General features: G+C 49.5%; 1 protein-coding gene across 1 annotated transcript in view; it reads right to left on the bottom strand.

Moving 5' to 3' along the window:
• nop53 (NOP53 ribosome biogenesis factor) overlaps window positions 1-19,264 on the bottom strand; it is a 50,901-nt gene that overhangs the window by 11,837 nt on the left and 19,800 nt on the right. The window contains exons 5-8 of the mRNA XM_063063601.1: window positions 18,919-18,989; window positions 15,487-15,582; window positions 11,875-11,979; window positions 10,718-10,897 (exon numbers count right to left, since the gene is read on the bottom strand). Of these exons, the coding sequence (XP_062919671.1) occupies window positions 10,718-10,897; window positions 11,875-11,979; window positions 15,487-15,582; window positions 18,919-18,989 (452 nt within the window). The remainder of the gene's footprint in view (window positions 1-10,717; window positions 10,898-11,874; window positions 11,980-15,486; window positions 15,583-18,918; window positions 18,990-19,264) is intronic.

The following is a 19,264-nucleotide window of genomic DNA, read 5'->3' on the forward strand; positions in this document are numbered from 1 at the left end:
AAAGCTCTATATCAGGGGCTCCCAAACTTTTTCCAGTTTTATTTTATTGTTCAATATAACTATATTCTACTGTATTCAGATCCTGAAGCCTAGGAAGGTATCCTGAAGCCTAGGAAGGAATTATGTTTTGGAAATGTGTTGCAGGAACAGCCAGAGGGAGGTGAATCTGTGGAATCTGTCACCACAGGTGGCCATGGAGGTCAGGTCATTGGGTATACTTAAGGCAGAGGTTGATAGTTTCTTGGTAAGTTAGAGTGTCAAAGGTTATAGGGTGAAGGCCAAAGAATGGGGTTAAGAGGAGGGAGAGAGGGAGAGAAAGAGCGAGAAAGAAAAAGGAGACAGAGATAGAGAGAAATAAAATGAAATAAAAATAAATACAAAGATATACAATTGATTAATTGATTAAGATAGAGTATGGAATAGGCCCTTCCAGCCCTGCCATCCAGCATTTCTCCAGTTTAATCCTAGCCGAACCACAGGACAATTTACAATGACCAATTAACCTACCAACCGGAATGCCTTTGGACTGTGGAGGAAACTGGCACTCCCGGAGGAAACCTACGCATCCACAGAGCAAACATACAGACTCCTTACAGACAGCAGCAGGAACTGAGCCCGAGCTGCCTGTACTATAAAAGTGTTGCTCTAACCACCATGCTATCATGCCGCTGCGGTGGAATGACGATTCGAGAGACTGAATAGTCTACCTCTTCTCCTCCTAGGGCTTATGGTCTTATGGAAACATGGCAGATAACAGACAGACAGTAATGCGATGACGGCCTGTTATAGTGATACTGGGTTAAGTAGAACAGTACAACATAGGAACAAGCCTTTCGGTCTACGATGACTGGGACTAATCATGATTTCAAATTAAACTAATACCTTTTGCCTTCACATGATCCATATCTCTCCCATTCCTTGCATATTCCATTTATCCATCTAACAGCCTCTTGAACACCACAATCGTATCCGCTTTCACCACTACCCAGTGGCAGCTTGTTCCATTCACCCATCACTCTGCAAAAAAAAAACTGCCCTACACACCACTTTTAAACTACCCCCCTCTCAGCCCAATACTCCATTAAGGCTTTACTCAATTCAGGAACTGACTCTGTGACTGTGACCTACAACCATCGTCACTCCCCCCAGCACTGAACTGACTCTGTGACTGTGACCTACAACCATCGTCACTCCCCCCAGCACTGAACTGACTCTGTGACTAACCTACAGCTATCGTCACTCCCTCAACACTGAATTGTCTGTGACTGTGACCTACAGCCATCGTCACTCGCTCAGCACTGAACTGACTCACAGCTGTGACCTGCGGCCACCGTCACTCCTCAGCACTGAACTGACTCACAGCTGTGACCTGCGGCCACCGTCACTCCTCAGCACTGAACTGACTCACAGCTGTGACCTGCGGCCACCGTCACTCCTCAGCGCTGAACTGACTCACAGCTATGACCTGCGGCCACCGTCACTCCTCAGCACTGAACTGACTCACAGCTGTGACCTGCGGCCACCGTCACTCCTCAGCACTGAACTGACTCACAGCTGTAACCTGCGGCCACCGTCACTCCTCAGCACTGAACTGACTCACAGCTGTGACCTGCGGCCACCGTCACTCCTCAGCACTGAACTGACTCACAGCTGTGACCTGCGGCCACCGTCACTCCTCAGCACTGAACTGCCTCACAGCTGTGACCTGCGGCCACCGTCACTCCTCAGCACTGAACTGACTCACAACAGCTGTGACCTGCGGCCATCGTCACTTGTCTCAGTGCTGAACTGAGTCACAGCTGTGACCTGCGGCCATCGTCACTCCTCAGCACTGAACTGACTCACAGCTATGACCTGCGGCCACAGCTGACCTGCGGCCACCGTCACTTGTCTCAGCACTGAACTGACTCACAGCTGTGACCTGCGGCCACCGTCACTCCTCAGCACTGAACTGACTCACAGCTGTGACCTGCGGCCACCGTCACTCCTCAGCACTGAACTGACTCACAGCTATGACCTGCGGCCACCGTCACTTGTCTCAGCACTGAACTGACTCACAGCTGTGACCTGCGGCCACCGTCACTCCTCAGCACTGAACTGACTCACAGCTGTGACCTGCGGCCACCGTCACTCCTCAGCACTGAACTGACTCATAGCTGTGACCTGCGGCCACCGTCACTCCTCAGCACTGAACTGACTCATAGCTGTGACCTGCGGCCACCGTCACTCCTCAGCACTGAACTGACTCACAGCTGTGACCTGCGGCCACCATCACTCCTTAGCACTGAACTGACTCACAGCTGTAACCTGCGGCCACCGTCACTCCTCAGCACTGAACTGACTCACAGCTGTGACCTGCGGCCACCATCACTCCTTAGCACTGAACTGACTCACAGCTGTAACCTGCGGCCACCGTCACTCCTCAGCACTGAACTGACTCACAGCTGTGACCTGCGGCCATCGTCACTTGTCTCAGTGCTGAACTGAGTCACAGCTGTGACCTGCGGCCACCGTCACTCCTCAGCACTGAACTGACTCACAGCTGTGACCTGCGGCCATCGTCACTCCTCAGCACTGAACTGACTCACAGCTGTGACCGGCGGCCACCGTCACTCCTCAGCACTGAACTGACTCACAGCTGTGACCTGCGGCCACCGTCACTCCTCAGCACTGAACTGACTCACAGCTGTGACCTGCGGCCACCGTCACTCCTCAGCACTGAACTGACTCACAGCTGTGACCTGCGGCCACCGTCACTCCTCAGCACTGAACTGACTCACAGCTATGACCTGCGGCCACCGTCACTTGTCTCAGCACTGAACTGACTCACAGCTGTGACCTGCGGCCACCGTCACTCCTCAGCACTGAACTGACTCACAGCTGTGACCTGCGGCCACCGTCACTCCTCAGCACTGAACTGACTCATAGCTGTGACCTGCGGCCACCGTCACTCCTCAGCACTGAACTGACTCATAGCTGTGACCTGCGGCCACCGTCACTCCTCAGCACTGAACTGACTCACAGCTGTGACCTGCGGCCACCATCACTCCTTAGCACTGAACTGACTCACAGCTGTAACCTGCGGCCACCGTCACTCCTCAGCACTGAACTGACTCACAGCTGTGACCTGCGGCCACCGTCACTCCTCAGCACTGAACTGACTCACAGCTGTGACCTGCGGCCATCGTCACTTGTCTCAGTGCTGAACTGAGTCACAGCTGTGACCTGCGGCCACCGTCACTCCTCAGCACTGAACTGACTCACAGCTGTGACCTGCGGCCACCGTCACTCCTCAGCACTGAACTGACTCACAGCTGTGACCTGCGGCCACCGTCACTCCTCAGCACTGAACTGACTCACAGCTGTGACCTGCGGCCACCGTCACTCCTCAGCACTGAACTGACTCACAGCTGTGACCTGCGGCCACCGTCACTCCTCAGCACTGAACTGACTCACAGCTGTGACCTGCGGCCACCGTCACTCCTCAGCACTGAACTGACTCACAGCTGTGACCTGCGGCCACCGTCACTCCTCAGCACTGAACTGACTCACAGCTGTGACCTGCGGCCACCGTCACTCCTCAGCACTGAACTGACTCACAGCTGTGACCTGCGGCCACCGTCACTCCTCAGCACTGAACTGACTCACAGCTGTGACCTGCGGCCACCGTCACTCCTCAGCACTGAACTGACTCACAGCTGTGACCTGCGGCCACCGTCACTCCTCAGCACTGAACTGACTCACAGCTGTGACCTGCGGCCACCGTCACTCCTCAGCACTGAACTGACTCACAGCTGTGACCTGCGGCCACCGTCACTCCTCAGCACTGAACTGACTCACAGCTGTGACCTGCGGCCACCGTCACTCCTCAGCACTGAACTGACTCACAGCTGTGACCTGCGGCCACCGTCACTCCTCAGCACTGAACTGACTCACAGCTGTGACCTGCGGCCACCGTCACTCCTCAGCACTGAACTGACTCACAGCTGTGACCTGCGGCCACCGTCACTCCTCAGCACTGAACTGCCTCACAGCTGTGACCTGCGGCTCAGCACTGAACTGCCTCACAGCTGTGACCTGCGGCCACCGTCACTTGTCTCAGCGCTGAACTGACTCACAGCTGTAACCTGCGGCCATCGTCACTTGTCTCAGCACTGAACTGACTCACAGCTATGACCTGCGGCCATCGTCCTCCTCAGCACTGAACTGACTCACAGCTGTGACCTGCGGCCACCGTCACTCCTCAGCACTGAACTGACTCACAGCTGTGACCTGCGGCCACCGTCACTCCTCAGCACTGAACTGACTCACAGCTGTGACCTGCGGCCACCGTCACTCCTCAGCACTGAACTGACTCACAGCTGTGACCTGCGGCCACCGTCACTCCTCAGCACTGAACTGACTCACAGCTGTGACCTGCGGCCACCGTCACTCCTCAGCACTGAACTGACTCACAGCTGTGACCTGCGGCCACCGTCACTCCTCAGCACTGAACTGACTCACAGCTGTGACCTGCGGCCACCGTCACTCCTCAGCACTGAACTGACTCACAGCTGTGACCTGCGGCCACCGTCACTCCTCAGCACTGAACTGACTCACAGCTGTGACCTGCGGCCACCGTCACTCCTCAGCACTGAACTGACTCACAGCTGTGACCTGCGGCCACCGTCACTCCTCAGCACTGAACTGACTCACAGCTGTGACCTGCGGCCACCGTCACTCCTCAGCACTGAACTGACTCACAGCTGTGACCTGCGGCCACCGTCACTCCTCAGCACTGAACTGACTCACAGCTGTGACCTGCGGCCACCGTCACTCCTCAGCACTGAACTGACTCACAGCTGTGACCTGCGGCCACCGTCACTCCTCAGCGCTGAACTGACTCACAGCTGTGACCTGCGGCCACCGTCACTCCTCAGCACTGAACTGCCTCACAGCTGTGACCTGCGGCCATCGTCACTCCTCAGCACTGAACTGACTCACAGCTGTGACCTGCGGCCACCGTCACTCCTCAGCACTGAACTGACTCACAGCTGTGACCTGCGGCCACCGTCACTCCTCAGCACTGAACTGACTCACAGCTGTGACCTGCGGCCACCGTCACTTGTCTCAGCGCTGAACTGACTCACAGCTGTGACCTGCGGCCACCGTCACTCCTCAGCACTGAACTGACTCACAGCTGTGACCTGCGGCCACCGTCACTCCTCAGCACTGAACTGACTCACAGCTGTGACCTGCGGCCACCGTCACTCCTCAGCACTGAACTGACTCACAGCTGTGACCTGCGGCCACCGTCACTCCTCAGCACTGAACTGACTCACAGCTGTGACCTGCGGCCACCGTCACTTGTCTCAGCACTGAACTGACTCACAGCTGTGACCTGCGGCCACCGTCACTCCTCAGCACTGAACTGACTCACAGCTGTGACCTGCGGCCACCGTCACTCCTCAGCACTGAACTGACTCACAGCTGTGACCTGCGGCCACCGTCACTCCTCAGCACTGAACTGACTCACAGCTGTGACCTGCGGCCATCGTCACTTGTCTCAGCGCTGAACTGACTCACAGCTGTGACCTGCGGCCATCGTCACTTGTCTCAGCGCTGAACTGACTCACAGCTGTGACCTGCGGCCATCGTCACTTGTCTCAGCACTGAACTGACTCACAGCTGTGACCTGCGGCCACCGTCACTGTCCTCAGCACTGAACTGACTCACAGCTGTGACCTGCGGCCATCGTCACGCTCCTCAGCACTGAACTGACTCACAGCTGTGACCTGCGGCCACCGTCACTCCTCAGCACTGAACTGACTCACAGCTGTGACCTGCGGCCACCGTCACTCCTCAGCACTGAACTGACTCACAGCTGTGACCTGCGGCCACCGTCACTCCTCAGCACTGAACTGACTCACAGCTGTGACCTGCGGCCACCGTCACTCCTCAGCACTGAACTGACTCACAACAGCTGTGACCTGCGGCCATCGTCACTTGTCTCAGTGCTGAACTGACTCACAGCTGTGACCTGCGGCCATCGTCACTCCTCAGCACTGAACTGACTCACAGCTGTGACCTGCGGCCACCGTCACTCCTCAGCACTGAACTGACTCACAGCTGTGACCTGCGGCCATCGTCACTTGTCTCAGTGCTGAACTGAGTCACAGCTGTGACCTGCGGCCACCGTCACTCCTCAGCACTGAACTGACTCACAGCTGTAACCTGCGGCCACCGTCACTCCTCAGCACTGAACTGACTCACAGCTGTGACCTGCGGCCACCGTCACTCCTCAGCACTGAACTGACTCACAGCTGTGACCTGCGGCCACCGTCACTCCTCAGCACTGAACTGACTCACAGCTGTGACCTGCGGCCACCGTCACTCCTCAGCACTGAACTGACTCACAGCTATGACCTGCGGCCACCGTCGCTCCTCAGCACTGAACTGACTCACAGCTGTAACCTGCGGCCACCGTCACTCCTCAGCACTGAACTGACTCACAGCTGTGACCTGCGGCCACCGTCACTCCTCAGCACTGAACTGACTCACAGCTGTAACCTGCGGCCACCGTCACTCCTCAGCACTGAACTGACTCACAGCTGTGACCTGCGGCCACCGTCACTCCTCAGCACTGAACTGACTCACAGCTGTGACCTGCGGCCACCGTCACTCCTCAGCACTGAACTGACTCACAGCTGTGACCTGCGGCCACCGTCACTCCTCAGCACTGAACTGACTCACAGCTGTGACCTGCGGCCACCGTCACTCCTCAGCACTGAACTGACTCACAGCTGTGACCTGCGGCCACCGTCACTTGTCTCAGCGCTGAACTGACTCACAGCTGTGACCTGCGGCCACCGTCACTCCTCAGCACTGAACTGACTCACAGCTGTAACCTGCGGCCACCGTCACTTGTCTCAGCGCTGAACTGACTCACAGCTGTGACCTGCGGCCACCGTCACTCCTCAGCACTGAACTGACTCACAGCTGTGACCTGCGGCCATCGTCACTCCTCAGCACTGAACTGACTCACAGCTGTGACCTGCGGCCATCGTCACTTGTCTCAGCACTGAACTGACTCACAGCTGTGACCTGCGGCCATCGTCACTTGTCTCAGCGCTGAACTGACTCACAGCTGTGACCTGCGGCCATCGTCACTTGTCTCAGCACTGAACTGACTCACAGCTGTGACCTGCGGCCACCGTCACTCCTCAGCGCTGAACTGACTCACAGCTGTGACCTGCGGCCATCGTCACTTGTCTCAGCGCTGAACTGACTCACAGCTGTGACCTGCGGCCATCGTCACTTGTCTCAGCGCTGAACTGACTCACAGCTGTAACCTGCGGCCACCGTCACTCCTCAGCACTGAACTGACTCACAGCTGTGACCTGCGGCCATCGTCACTCCTCAGCACTGAACTGACTCACAGCTGTGACCTGCGGCCATCGTCACTTGTCTCAGCGCTGAACTGACTCACAGCTATGACCTGCGGCCATCGTCGCTCCTCAGCACTGAACTGACTCACAGCTGTGACCTGCGGCCACCGTCACTCCTCAGCACTGAACTGACTCACAGCTATGACCTGCGGCCATCGTCGCTCCTCAGCACTGAACTGACTCACAGCTGTGACCTGCGGCCACCGTCACTCCTCAGCACTGAACTGACTCACAGCTGTGACCTGCGGCCACCGTCACTCCTCAGCACTGAACTGACTCACAGCTATGACCTGCGGCCATCGTCGCTCCTCAGCACTGAACTGACTCACAGCTGTGACCTGCGGCCACCGTCACTTGTCTCAGTGCTGAACTGACTCAGTGGCTCTGGACCCATGTTCTGGGACTCTGGGTTTCATGTTCTATGTTACTTGTTTACTTTTTTATTTGCACAATTTGTTTTTTTTCCTGCTAATTGGTCATTATTACATGTTTCACTTGGAGAACTACAAGCAGTTTTGAGAATGAGGGTGTGGGAACTCACTCAATGTTGAAAGGCCTTGATAGAGTGGATGTGGAGAGGATGTGGGCGGGGGGGGGGGCCGGGGGTCTGAGACCAGAGAACACAGCCTCACAATAGAGGGACTTCCATTTTGTACAGCAATGAGGAGGAATTTCTATAGACAGATAGTGGTGAATCTGTGGAATTCATCGCCACAGGCAGCTGTTGAGGCTGTCACTGGGTGTATTTAAGGCAGAGGTTGATAGATTCTTGGTTGGTCAGGGCATGAAGGGATACGGGGAGAAGGCAGGAGATTGGGGTTGAGAGGGAAATGGATCAGCCGTGATGAAAATGGCAGAGCAGACTTGATGGGCTAAATAGCCTAATTCTGTTCCTGTACCTTATGGTATTTATTGTGTGGGGGTTTTGTTAAATGGATTCTATTGTGTTTCTTTGTTTTGTGGTTGCCTGCAAGGAGACAAATCTCAAGGATTTATACGGTATACATACTTAGATAATAAATGTAATTTTAGCCTGATATTGCAGGAGCATTATCTCTCTCTCTCCCTCATGAGAGAGAGTCTGTCTGTGTTGGATTGGACAGTAGTTTTTTATGGAATCTAGATCATGGTCCCTTTGGGAGCTTTGCTATTGCTTGTATGGTGGGTGGTGGGGGTTTGAAGCTTTCTCTGAAGCAAGTTGGTGATTGGGAGGGGGAGGTGGCTTCGGGGTTCTAACATTTTCTGTCATTCATTCTTTGTATTTTTCTGTTTCATGGATGTCTGTGAAAACTAAGAATTTCAGGTTGTATACTGTACATTCTCTGATATTAAATTGAATCTTGAATGCACTTTAAAGCTATGTCTACATACATTCAACATATCTTCCACAGATTTAAAATTCTCGCTGTCTGCCCTCTCTGTGGCTTTCATAATTCTGCAAACTTCCCCTCAATTATTGTAGTAACGTACTAGCCCAGGGAGCTACACAAGTGGCAACAGTCCTATCAGTTTTAAGAAATTTGAAAGACTATGAATGCAAGAATGAAAAGGTATCGAACAGCTTATTCTTGTAGATACAATTTATCTCAATTTTTTAAAAACCTGTTAGTTCTCCCCTCAGCCTGCAACACTCCAGAGAAAAGAAAACAATCTTAGCTTGCCGAACCTCTCCTTATAGCTATTACCCTCCAATCCAGGCAGAAGTCCGGAGAACCTCTTCTGTACCCTCTCCAAGTCACACCCTTCCTATAATGGGCTGGGCAGAATAGCACACAACAAAAGAGCACTCTAACCACACCTGCAACATGACTTCCTGACTCTTGTATTCTGTGCTTCTAGCATGGGCTAGTGATGATGCTTAGCACTCGATAAGATTCAAAACTCTCCTCCTCTCCAAAATAACACTAGCAAATTTTGGTTTAACATCTACTGAATGATTAGATAGGACCTAGGTGTAACATCTCATCCAGCATTCTTCGTTATCACTGGAAAGTCAGTCTGAATTTTGCTTTTATGGAGTTCAAAGTGAATTTATTATCAAAGTACATATATGTCACCATGTACAATCCTGAAATTCATTTTCTTGCAGGCATATTCAATAATTCCAAAGTAAAATAGTAACCATAATAAAATCAGTGAAAGATTGTACCCACTTGGGCATTCAACCAGATTGCAAAAGATTGCACAAATTGTGCAAATACAAAAATAAAGAAATAATAATAAATAAATAAGCAATAAATATCAAGAACATGAGATGATGGAGCTTAGGAAGATGATGGCACCTAATGGCGACTCCTTTGGTTACATCTTCGGAAACAGCTCTATTTCTATCTTTGATATCTCTCTTTTTTTCCTTTCAAGGTTCTTTTGAAGACATGACCTGGAGTTACACGCTGACTTCAGTTCTTTGTGGAAATGGGACCTGCTCTTGGGGCCTCATGACCAGCCGCTTTTTGATATGCCAAGCACGAGGCCTGGAAGTCTAGCGTGCCTCCAGGGTGCCAGATTTTCGTGGCTCTGGAGGCAGGTGGATTCAGGGCCGGTGCCGCCACCTGATGTGTCGTGGCAGTACACGGAAGATCAAAAGCAACAAGGAGTCTCCTGGCTGTGTGCCCAGAGACCCGTGTTCTTTGGGCACAGAGCTCAGAAAAAGTGATGCAAACACCATAAATCAGTGAGGTGTCTCCCCTCTCGCTGTGAAACGAGGACAACTCTTTTTTCCTTATTAGGGAGAGAGAGCCTGTAATATGTCGAATTACCAGGTGAATCAGTAGTCTTTGGGGTATTGTAAGTCTGTGCCTTTACTGATGCTTTGTTGCGCATGAGTGCTCGGTGTTTTTGCTGGTGGGTGGGGGGGGTCTTTGCTTTGCTGCATGGGGGGGGAGCTTTGGGGTTCTAACCGTTAACTATCATTCATTCTTCAGACACTCCTTTGTTTTTGCGGATGTTTGCGAAGAAAAAGAATTTCAGGATGTATATTGTATACATTTTTGTGACAATAGATGTACCTGTTGAAACCTATTGAAGAGACCTTGCAAGGGAGTCCATAGGTTGTGGGAACATTTCAATGATGGGCATGTAAAGTTATCTCCTTTGGTTCAAGAGCCTGCTGGTAATAACTGTTCCTGAACCTAGTGGCAAGGTTCTGAGGCGGCTGTACCTTCTCCTGGATGGCAGCAGCGAGAAGAGAGCATGACCTGGGTGATGGATACTGCTTTCCTACGATGCATCATGTAGATGTGCTCAATGGAGATGAGGGCTCTATTGAGGAGAAAGTATTTTACACCAACCTGTATTTTGAGTTGCTTTTCCTTTTTCCGATCTCTTTCAGTTTTCTTCTCAGAAGAGGCAGCATTCCACACGTGCCCGTCTCCCGTTTCCGTGTGGTCACCGGCCGGCACAGTGCCCTCGTGTTCCTCGCCTTCGGAATCTTCTAACAGACCCTGGCACAGTTCCTCAAGGACAGTTTCCTGCAGACACATTGGGCCAATTCTAGTTAGGACTAGTACAGATTCCTACAGTAGTTCTGAGCCAGGAGCCAGGACCCAGAGCAGATTACATTTCGCCGTATGCTTTGACATTTCGATGTAGACACAACAGATAAAGCTAATCCTTTTGGTGAATTAGGTGGGAAATATAGATCCATCTGCACCTGGCAGAGCAAACCTGTGAAACTTAATCTCTCAGAGGGTAGACAAGGAAAGGGCCAAACAGAATAAAAACAACAATCACTGGAGGCTGGAGGCCTGACGTCTGAATGTCTGATAGTCCGGGGGTGTGGAGGCCCAGATCCCTGCCTATCAACTCCCCCTGGTGCCCTTCCTCCTTCCCTTTCTCCCACGGTTCACCCTCCACTCATTAGATTCTTTCCTCTCCAGCCCTTTACCTTTCCACACACTCAGGACGCTGAGTCAAGTTTTCCCTCATGTTCCCCTTAAACTTTCAAACTTTCACCCTTAACCATGAACTATAGTTGTAGTCCCACCCAACCTCAGTGGAAAAAACGTGCTTGCATTTACCCTAACTAAACTCCTCATAGTTTTGTATACCCTATCAAATCTCCCCTCAATCTTCTACATTCCAAAGAATAAAGTCCTAACCTATTCAACCTTTTCTTATAACTGGAGGACACATCAGGCCCTCCAGTCCTGGCAACATCCTTGTAAATTTTCTCTGCACTCTTTCAATCTTATTTACATCTTTACTGTAAGTTGGTGACCAAAACTGCATGCAATACTCCAAATTAGGCCTCACCAACATCTTATACAATTTCACCATAACATAACAAGCACTTCAAAGGAATCAGAAAGTATAAAAATATATTTTTTTAAAAGTGCTTCAAATGATCACTTGTTACCCCCAGCACATCCTTAAGTGGTATTGGCTGTTAACATTTCACCGTATGTTTTAATGTACATGTGGTTAATAAATCTGAAACCACTCTCACCTTTGTTGCAAGTTCAGTTGAAGATGGTAAAGATAACTGACGATCAATTTTCTCCTCAGCTCTCAGTTTCTTAACTTCCACTTCATGAGCAGTGAGGAGCAGAGCCTGTGGGAACAAGAGGTCTTTTAGAACAGAATTAAACTGCAACAAAAATGCTATTAAGTAAATGTACTGTCCAACACTGAACTCTGTGTATTACTTATGCACAGAGCAAGAAAAACAACAGAGTAGTCCAAGTAAACATATTCTGTCTGGGTAGCCTCCAACCTGATGGCATGAATGTCGATTTCTCCTTCTGGTAAAAACAAATTACCCCTCTCCCCTCTTCTATTCCCCTCTTCTCACCTTCCTATATCCTTCTCCTGGTGCCCTTCCTCCTTCCCTTTCTCCTATGGTCCACTCTCCTCTTTGTTCTTCTCCAGCCCTTGATCCTTCCCTCCCACCTGGCTTCTCCTATCACCATCCAGCTAACCTCCTTCCCTTCCCCCCACCATCTTATTCTGGCATCTTCCCCCTTCCTTTCCAGTCCTGAAGAAGGGTCTCAGCCCATAACATTGACTGTTTATATGTTTCCATTGATGCTGCCTGACCTGCTGAGGTCCTCCAGCATTTTGTGCGTGTTGCTTTGGATTTCCAGCATTGGAAGAATTTCTGCTGTTTATAATTAAACTTTTTTTTTGCTCTCTTTTTGCATTACTTATTTAATCAAACTTTTCAAATAAATATATTTCTGATTGTAATTTATTATTTGTTATTACACTCAGACTGCACTTAACGCTGAGGATACAATGCTTGGACGTGGAGCAGTGTGTAAATCAGACTTATGCAGGGTCATTATGACATTACGTAAATGGATATGTGGTCTATAAAAAAAATCAAACCCAAGTATATGACATATTATTTTATGTACACAGATACAGTAGACACTTCACCTACGAGTCTGTTGGTGTCATTTACTGTATCTGGTGCTCCTGGTGTGGCCTCCTGTATACTGGTGAGACCCGAAATAGAGTGGGAGACCACTTCACCGAGCAGCTGTGCTCCGTCCGCCAGGAAAAGCGGGATCTCCCAGTGGCCAACCATTTGAATTTCGCTTCCCATTCCAACATGTCAATCCACGGCCCCCTCTACTGTCGCGATGAGGCCACACTCAGGTTGGAGAAGCAACACTTTATATTCCGCCTGGGCAGTCTCTAACCTGACGGCATGAACATCGATTTCTCGGACTTCCGGTAATGCCCCCACCTCTCCTTCCCCATTTCCCATCCCCTTTTCCCTCTCTCGCCTATCTCCCTGCTTGCCCATCACCCCCCTCTGGTGCTCCTCCCTCTTTCCTTTCTTCTATGGCCTTCTGTCCTCTCCTATTAGATTCCCCCATCTCCAGCCCTGTACCAATCAGCTTCCCAACCCTTCACCCCTCGCCTGGTTTCAACCATCACCTTCTGTTTCTCCCTCTCCTCCCCCTACCTTCTAACTCACTCATCTTTTTGGTCCGGTGCAGGTCGATGGGAGAAGGCAGTTTAAATGGTTTGGCACAGACTAGATGAGCCAAAGATTCTGTAACCATGCTGTACTTTTCCATGACTCTTATGTACTTTGATTAAAAAGCCTTGACCATTCAAGTAAATGAGAGGGCAACATTATAAAGGTCTCTAAAATTCTGTAAGGACTAGATAAGGTGGATGCTAACTGTCTTTTCCCAAGAGTGGAAGAGACCAAAGCTAGGGGTGGCATAGGTTTAGGGTGAAAGGGGTAAGATTTAAAAGGAAACTGAGGGGCAAATCTTTCCGTGCAGAAACTGAAGAGTGCATGGAACATGCTGCCAGAGGAAGTGGTTGAGGCAGGTACAATGGTATCATCTAATTAGCATGCTGGGTTGGAAGGTTAATTGGTCATATGGGCACAATTTGGCAGCATGGTCTCGCTGGGTTGGTAGGGCATTACCACGCTCTATCTGCAAAATAAATAAATAATACCATAAAATAAAGGCCCTTCAGTCTATCTAGCCCATGCCTACCCATTTAAACTGCCTACTTCCATCAATCCACATCAGGACCATAGATCTCCATATCTCTATTTATGCACCTTACAAACTTCACTTAAACATTGAAATCAAGCTCACATGCACCACTTGTACTGGCAGCTCGTTCCACACTCTCACCGCCCTCTGAGTGAAGAAATCTCTCCTCATGTTCCCCTTAAACTTTTCCCTTTCACCCTTAACCTATGACCCCTGGTTGTAGTCCCACCTAACCTCAGTGAAATCAGCCTGCTTACATTTACCCTATCTATACCCCTCATAATTTTGTACATCTCTATTAAATATCCCCTCAATCTTCTACATTCCAAGGAATAAAGCCCGAACCTATTCAATAATTAAGGATAGGAGAAGATGGCAGCGTGACGCAGCTCGCAGTGGCCACTCTGGTGGTGATGTCTGTTATTTGTCAAGTAGGGTGCCGTGCACAATCCTGATTTGATGGAGACCGACGTGAAAGCACGGAGGAACATCTGGTGAAACTTCTGAAATGCCTGCTTCGCTGCTGCTACTACTGTGTGGTCCAGAATCTCCAGAGGGGAAGGCCCCGAGTCCTCGGCTTCGCTTGCTGCTCCACAGCTGGGGCGGGGTCGAAGCGCTGGGCAGGAGATGGTGCTCAGTGCTCGGTGTCGAAGGGCTGGTTGGAGGCTCAAAGTTTTCGGACGGACTCAAGAGTCTGCTGCGGTCGGGTGCTTCTAATGGTGCTGCATCGGCAAGTTTGCGGTGCTTGGAGGTTCATGGCAGGGAGAGTTTCTCCCTTCTACCGTCTGCGTGAGATGATGAGGTTATCGGGACTTTGAGACTTTTTTTTACCGTGCCCATGGTCTGCTCTTTATCAAATTATGGTATTGCTTTGCACTGTTGTAACTATATGTTATAATTATGTGGTTTTGTCGGTTTTAGTCTTGGTTTGTCCTGTGTTTTCTTGTGATATCATTCCGGAGGAACACTGTATCATTTTTAAATGCATGCATTTCTAAATGACAATAAATGAGGACTAAGTGTCCTCATAATCTAAATCTAAAATCTTTCCTTATAACTCAGGTCCTCCAATCCCAGCAACATCCCTGTAAATTTTCTCTGTACTCTTTCAATCTTGTTTATATCTTTCCTGTAGTTAAGTGACCAAAACTGCACACAACACTCCAAATTAGGCCTCACCATTGTCTTCTACAACTTTAACATAACATCCCATCTCCAGTACTCAATACTTTGATTTATGAAGGTCAATGTGGCAAAAGCTTTCTTTACAACCCTACCCGTGTCGCAACATTCAACAAATTATGGACCTGTATCCCCAGATCCCTTTTGTTCGACCACACTCCTCAATGCTCTACTGTTCACTGTGTAAAACCTACCCTGGTTGGCATACCAAAGTGCAAAACCTCACACTTGTCTGTATTAAATTCCATCTGCCTTTCCTCAGCCCATTTTTCCAGCTGATGCAGATCCCTCTCCAAGCCATGATAGCCTCTGCCCGTGTGCAGGAATATTTTTTCCAGGCAACAGACATAGTCTTCCATGTCACTGTAAGCTGTGTTGCCAGGACACAACACAGCCTTTCATCAGCATACCTGATGAGCTTCAAATGTTGGGTTGTACGAACCGCCTGGGGCAATCACTTCTATCGCAGACACTTGCGAGGGTCTCTGGTTCAGTTTCTCTGGGCGCTGTGTAAGAGAAAGAACAAAAATTAAAGGAGTTTGTATCCTGTGATGCAACAAAAAAATCATATTTATTCATATCCAGACTGAAAACATTTCAAGATATGAAAAAAACACTCTTTGCTCACTGCAGAAGAAAGAACTGTGACTAGATTATTGTCCTACCTCATTCAGTGTAAAAGACAGTGTATAAAAGCAAGGATATAATGTTGAGGCTTTATAAAGCACTGGCGGGGCCTCACTTGAGAGTATTGTGAGCAGTTTTGTACCCCTTATCTAAGAAAGGATGTGCTGACATTGGAGAGATACAAAGTAAATGGCAGGATACTTGGTAGTGTGGAGGAGCAGAGGGATCTGGGGGTACATGTCCATAGATCCCTGAAAGTTGCCTCACAGGTGGATGGGGTAGTTAAGAAAGCTTATGGGGTGTTAGCTTTCATAAGTCGAGGGATAGAGTTTAAGAGTGGCGATGTAATGAAACTCTATAGAAAGGATGTGGAAGCATTGGAAAGGGTACAGAGGAGATTTACCAGGATGCTGCCTGGTTTAGAGAGTATGGATTATGATCAGAGATTAAGGGAGCTAGGGCTTTACTCTTTGGAGAGAAGGAGGATGAGAGGAGACATGATAGAGGTGTACAAGATAATAAGAGAATAGATAGAGTGGATAGCCAGCGCCTCTTCCCCAGGGCACCACTGCTTAAGGTAAGGGGTGGAAAGTTCAAGGGGGATATTAGAGAAAGGTTTTTTACTCAGAGAGTGGTTGGTGCGTGGAATGCACTGCCTGAGTCAGTGGTGGAGGCAGATACACTCGTGAAGTTTGAGAGACTACCAGACAGGTATATGGAGGAATTTAAGGTGGGGGGTTATATGGGAGGCAGGGTTTGAGGGTCGGCACAACTCTGTGGGCTGAGGGGCCTGTAATGTGCTGTACTATTCTATGTTCTACATTCTATGATTCAGAGGAGGTTCACAAGAATGATTACAGGAATGAAAGGGTTATCATATGAGGAGCGATTGACGTCTCCTGTACGTACTTGAATTTCCTAAGGAAAAAAGGCTGAGTTCACTCAACCTATTCTCATAAGGCATGCTCCCCAATCGAGGGGAGCTCCTCTGCACCCTGTCTATGGTTTCCACATCCTTCCTGTGGTGAGGTGACCAGAACTGAGCACAGTACTCCAAGTGGGGTCTGACCAGCGTCCTATATAGCTGCAACATTACCTCTCAGCTCTTAAACTCAGTCCCACGATTGCTGAAGGCCAATACACCATATGCTTTCTTAACCACAGAGTGAACCTGCACAGCAGCTTCCAGTGTCCGATGGACTCGGACCCCAAGATCTATGAGATAATGTTGCAGCTCTATAAAACCCTGGTTAGACCACACTTGGAATATGGTGTTCAGTTCTGGTTGCCTTATTATAGCAAGGATGTAGCAGTTTTAGAGAGCGTGTAGAGAAGATGTACCACAATGTTGCTTGGATTAGAGAGCCCGTCTTATGAGGATAGGCTGAGCAAGCTGGGACTTTTCTCTTTGGAGCGAGAAGATGAGGGATGACTCGATAGAGGTATAGAAGAGGCACAGATTGAATGGAGAGCCAGGGACTTACCTTCCCCCAGGATGGAATTGGCTAACGGCAGGGAGCATAATTTAAAGGTGATTGGAGGAAAGTATGGGGGTAGGGAATGTCAGGGTTAAGTTTTTTTGCCCAGAGCGGTGGGTGAGCGATAGGATAATGGAGGCCTACAGAGGAGGGAAGGGTTAGATTGACCTTCTGTCTGAGGCCTCCAATGGTCAGAGTTGACCCAGCTACCTAGATATGCAAGCCTGGGCAGTACGATATGGACAGCAAGCTGTTGCCCATGAAGCAAGCTCCCCCTCTCCACACACCTGATGAGCCCGAAGGCACAGCAGAAACTAATTTAGTTTGGTACCAACAGCATCACAGGAGCTGCCAGTCAGCATTAAACTCAATGTAGAACTGCCTTACGAGACGCCAGCTCCAGAATTTTTCCTTCGAAGCTTACTCCCAAAGCCTTCCCCATGAGTGGGTATAGCCGCAGGGTTTGAAGGTTTGAGATCAGAGTTTTCCTTCTCCAAGATGAGCTGCTAACCATGGCTGATGAGCCCCATCTGCCCAAAGCAACTGGTTTTAAGGTGCCAGTAACCTGCCTTTGCCCCTTCTCCTGTCAGTAGAAACAGTTCCATCGGGCTTAGTAGCTCAGCCACACATGAAGGCCAGGAGCTAGAGTTTGTTGTTATAGCCGGGGGTGGTAATGGGACAAGCTCCCACTACCTATTAAGTGCTCCCAATGGCATGCACTAGATTGACCTTGGGGTAAGTTAATATCAGCACAATATCATGAGCCAAAGGACCTGTACAGTGTCGCAATATTCTTTCTACAATTGATGAAAAATGGAGGGTTATGTAGAACAGTGGTCCCCAACCACCGGGCCGTAAAGCATGTGCTACCAGGCCACAAGGAAATGATATGATTTGGCGATATGAAACGACACGAGTCAGCTGCACCTTTCCTCATTCCCTGTCATGCACTGTTTGACTTGAACATAGGGTTGCCAACTGTCCCATATTTCCCCCGCTAAGGTACAGCGTTCCTATGAAACCGTTCATAAGCCGAAATGGCGTAAAGCGAAGAAGCAATTACCATTAATTTATATGGGAAAAATCTTTGAGCGTTCCCAGACCCAAAAAATAACCTACCAAATCATACCAAATAACACATAAAACCTAAGATAACACTAACATATAGTAAAAGCAGGAATGATATGATAAATACACAGCCTATATAAAGTAGAAATAATGTATGTACAGTGTAGTTTCACTTAACAGAATCGGGAAGATTAAGCCAAAACCGATTTGTAGAAAAAAAATCGGCACGTCACGCGTGCACACACAGGTGCCCATGCAAGGCTTCATGGTCATGGAAGTCTTTCACAGAGTAAACACAAGTGTCCCATATTTGACTGCTACTTTTGTCCCTTATTTGGGAGCGAGAAAGTTGGCAACCCTACTTGAACACCCCCTCCCCAGTCCGCAAGAATATTGTCAATATTAAACTGATCCATGGTCCCTGATGTAGAAGAGAAGGGTTGAAAGGTCAGCACAAATCATGAGCTGAAGGGCCTATATGATGCTGTAAAGTTCCATGTTCTAATCCTGCCGACTGCACTGGAGGCAGGAAATAGATTGGAAGGATAGGACCTCCAACTGAATGACTGACTTGCTCTTTACAGAGTGACAGAGGCAGCAGGTGCTCCTGTCACTACGGTAGAAACTTGGTCCATTAAAACAGCTTTCGTAACTCTTTCACACACTTGCCTTTTGCCTTTTCCGCTTGGTCTGTTCCAGGAACCATTCCTCCTTGCCTTCAAGCTCTTTGTCAAGGGGACCTCAAAAGACACAAGTAAACACAGCTGAGTGAAGCTACTTGCAATGATATAAAAAATACACAAAAAAATCAGCCATAAGGAAAAACAGTAAATGCTGGGAAAAAGACCATAAGACATAGGAGCAGAATTAGGCCATCAAGCCCGCTCCGCCATTCTATCATGGCTGATTTATTATCCCTCTCAAGCCCATTTTCCTGCCTTCTCTCCTTAACCTTTGGCACTCCTACTAATCAAGAACCTATCAACCTCTGCTTTAAATATACCCAATGAACTGG

This window comes from Mobula hypostoma, chromosome 12 (genome assembly GCF_963921235.1).
Source record: "Mobula hypostoma chromosome 12, sMobHyp1.1, whole genome shotgun sequence".
Taxonomy (NCBI): domain Eukaryota; kingdom Metazoa; phylum Chordata; class Chondrichthyes; order Myliobatiformes; family Myliobatidae; genus Mobula; species Mobula hypostoma.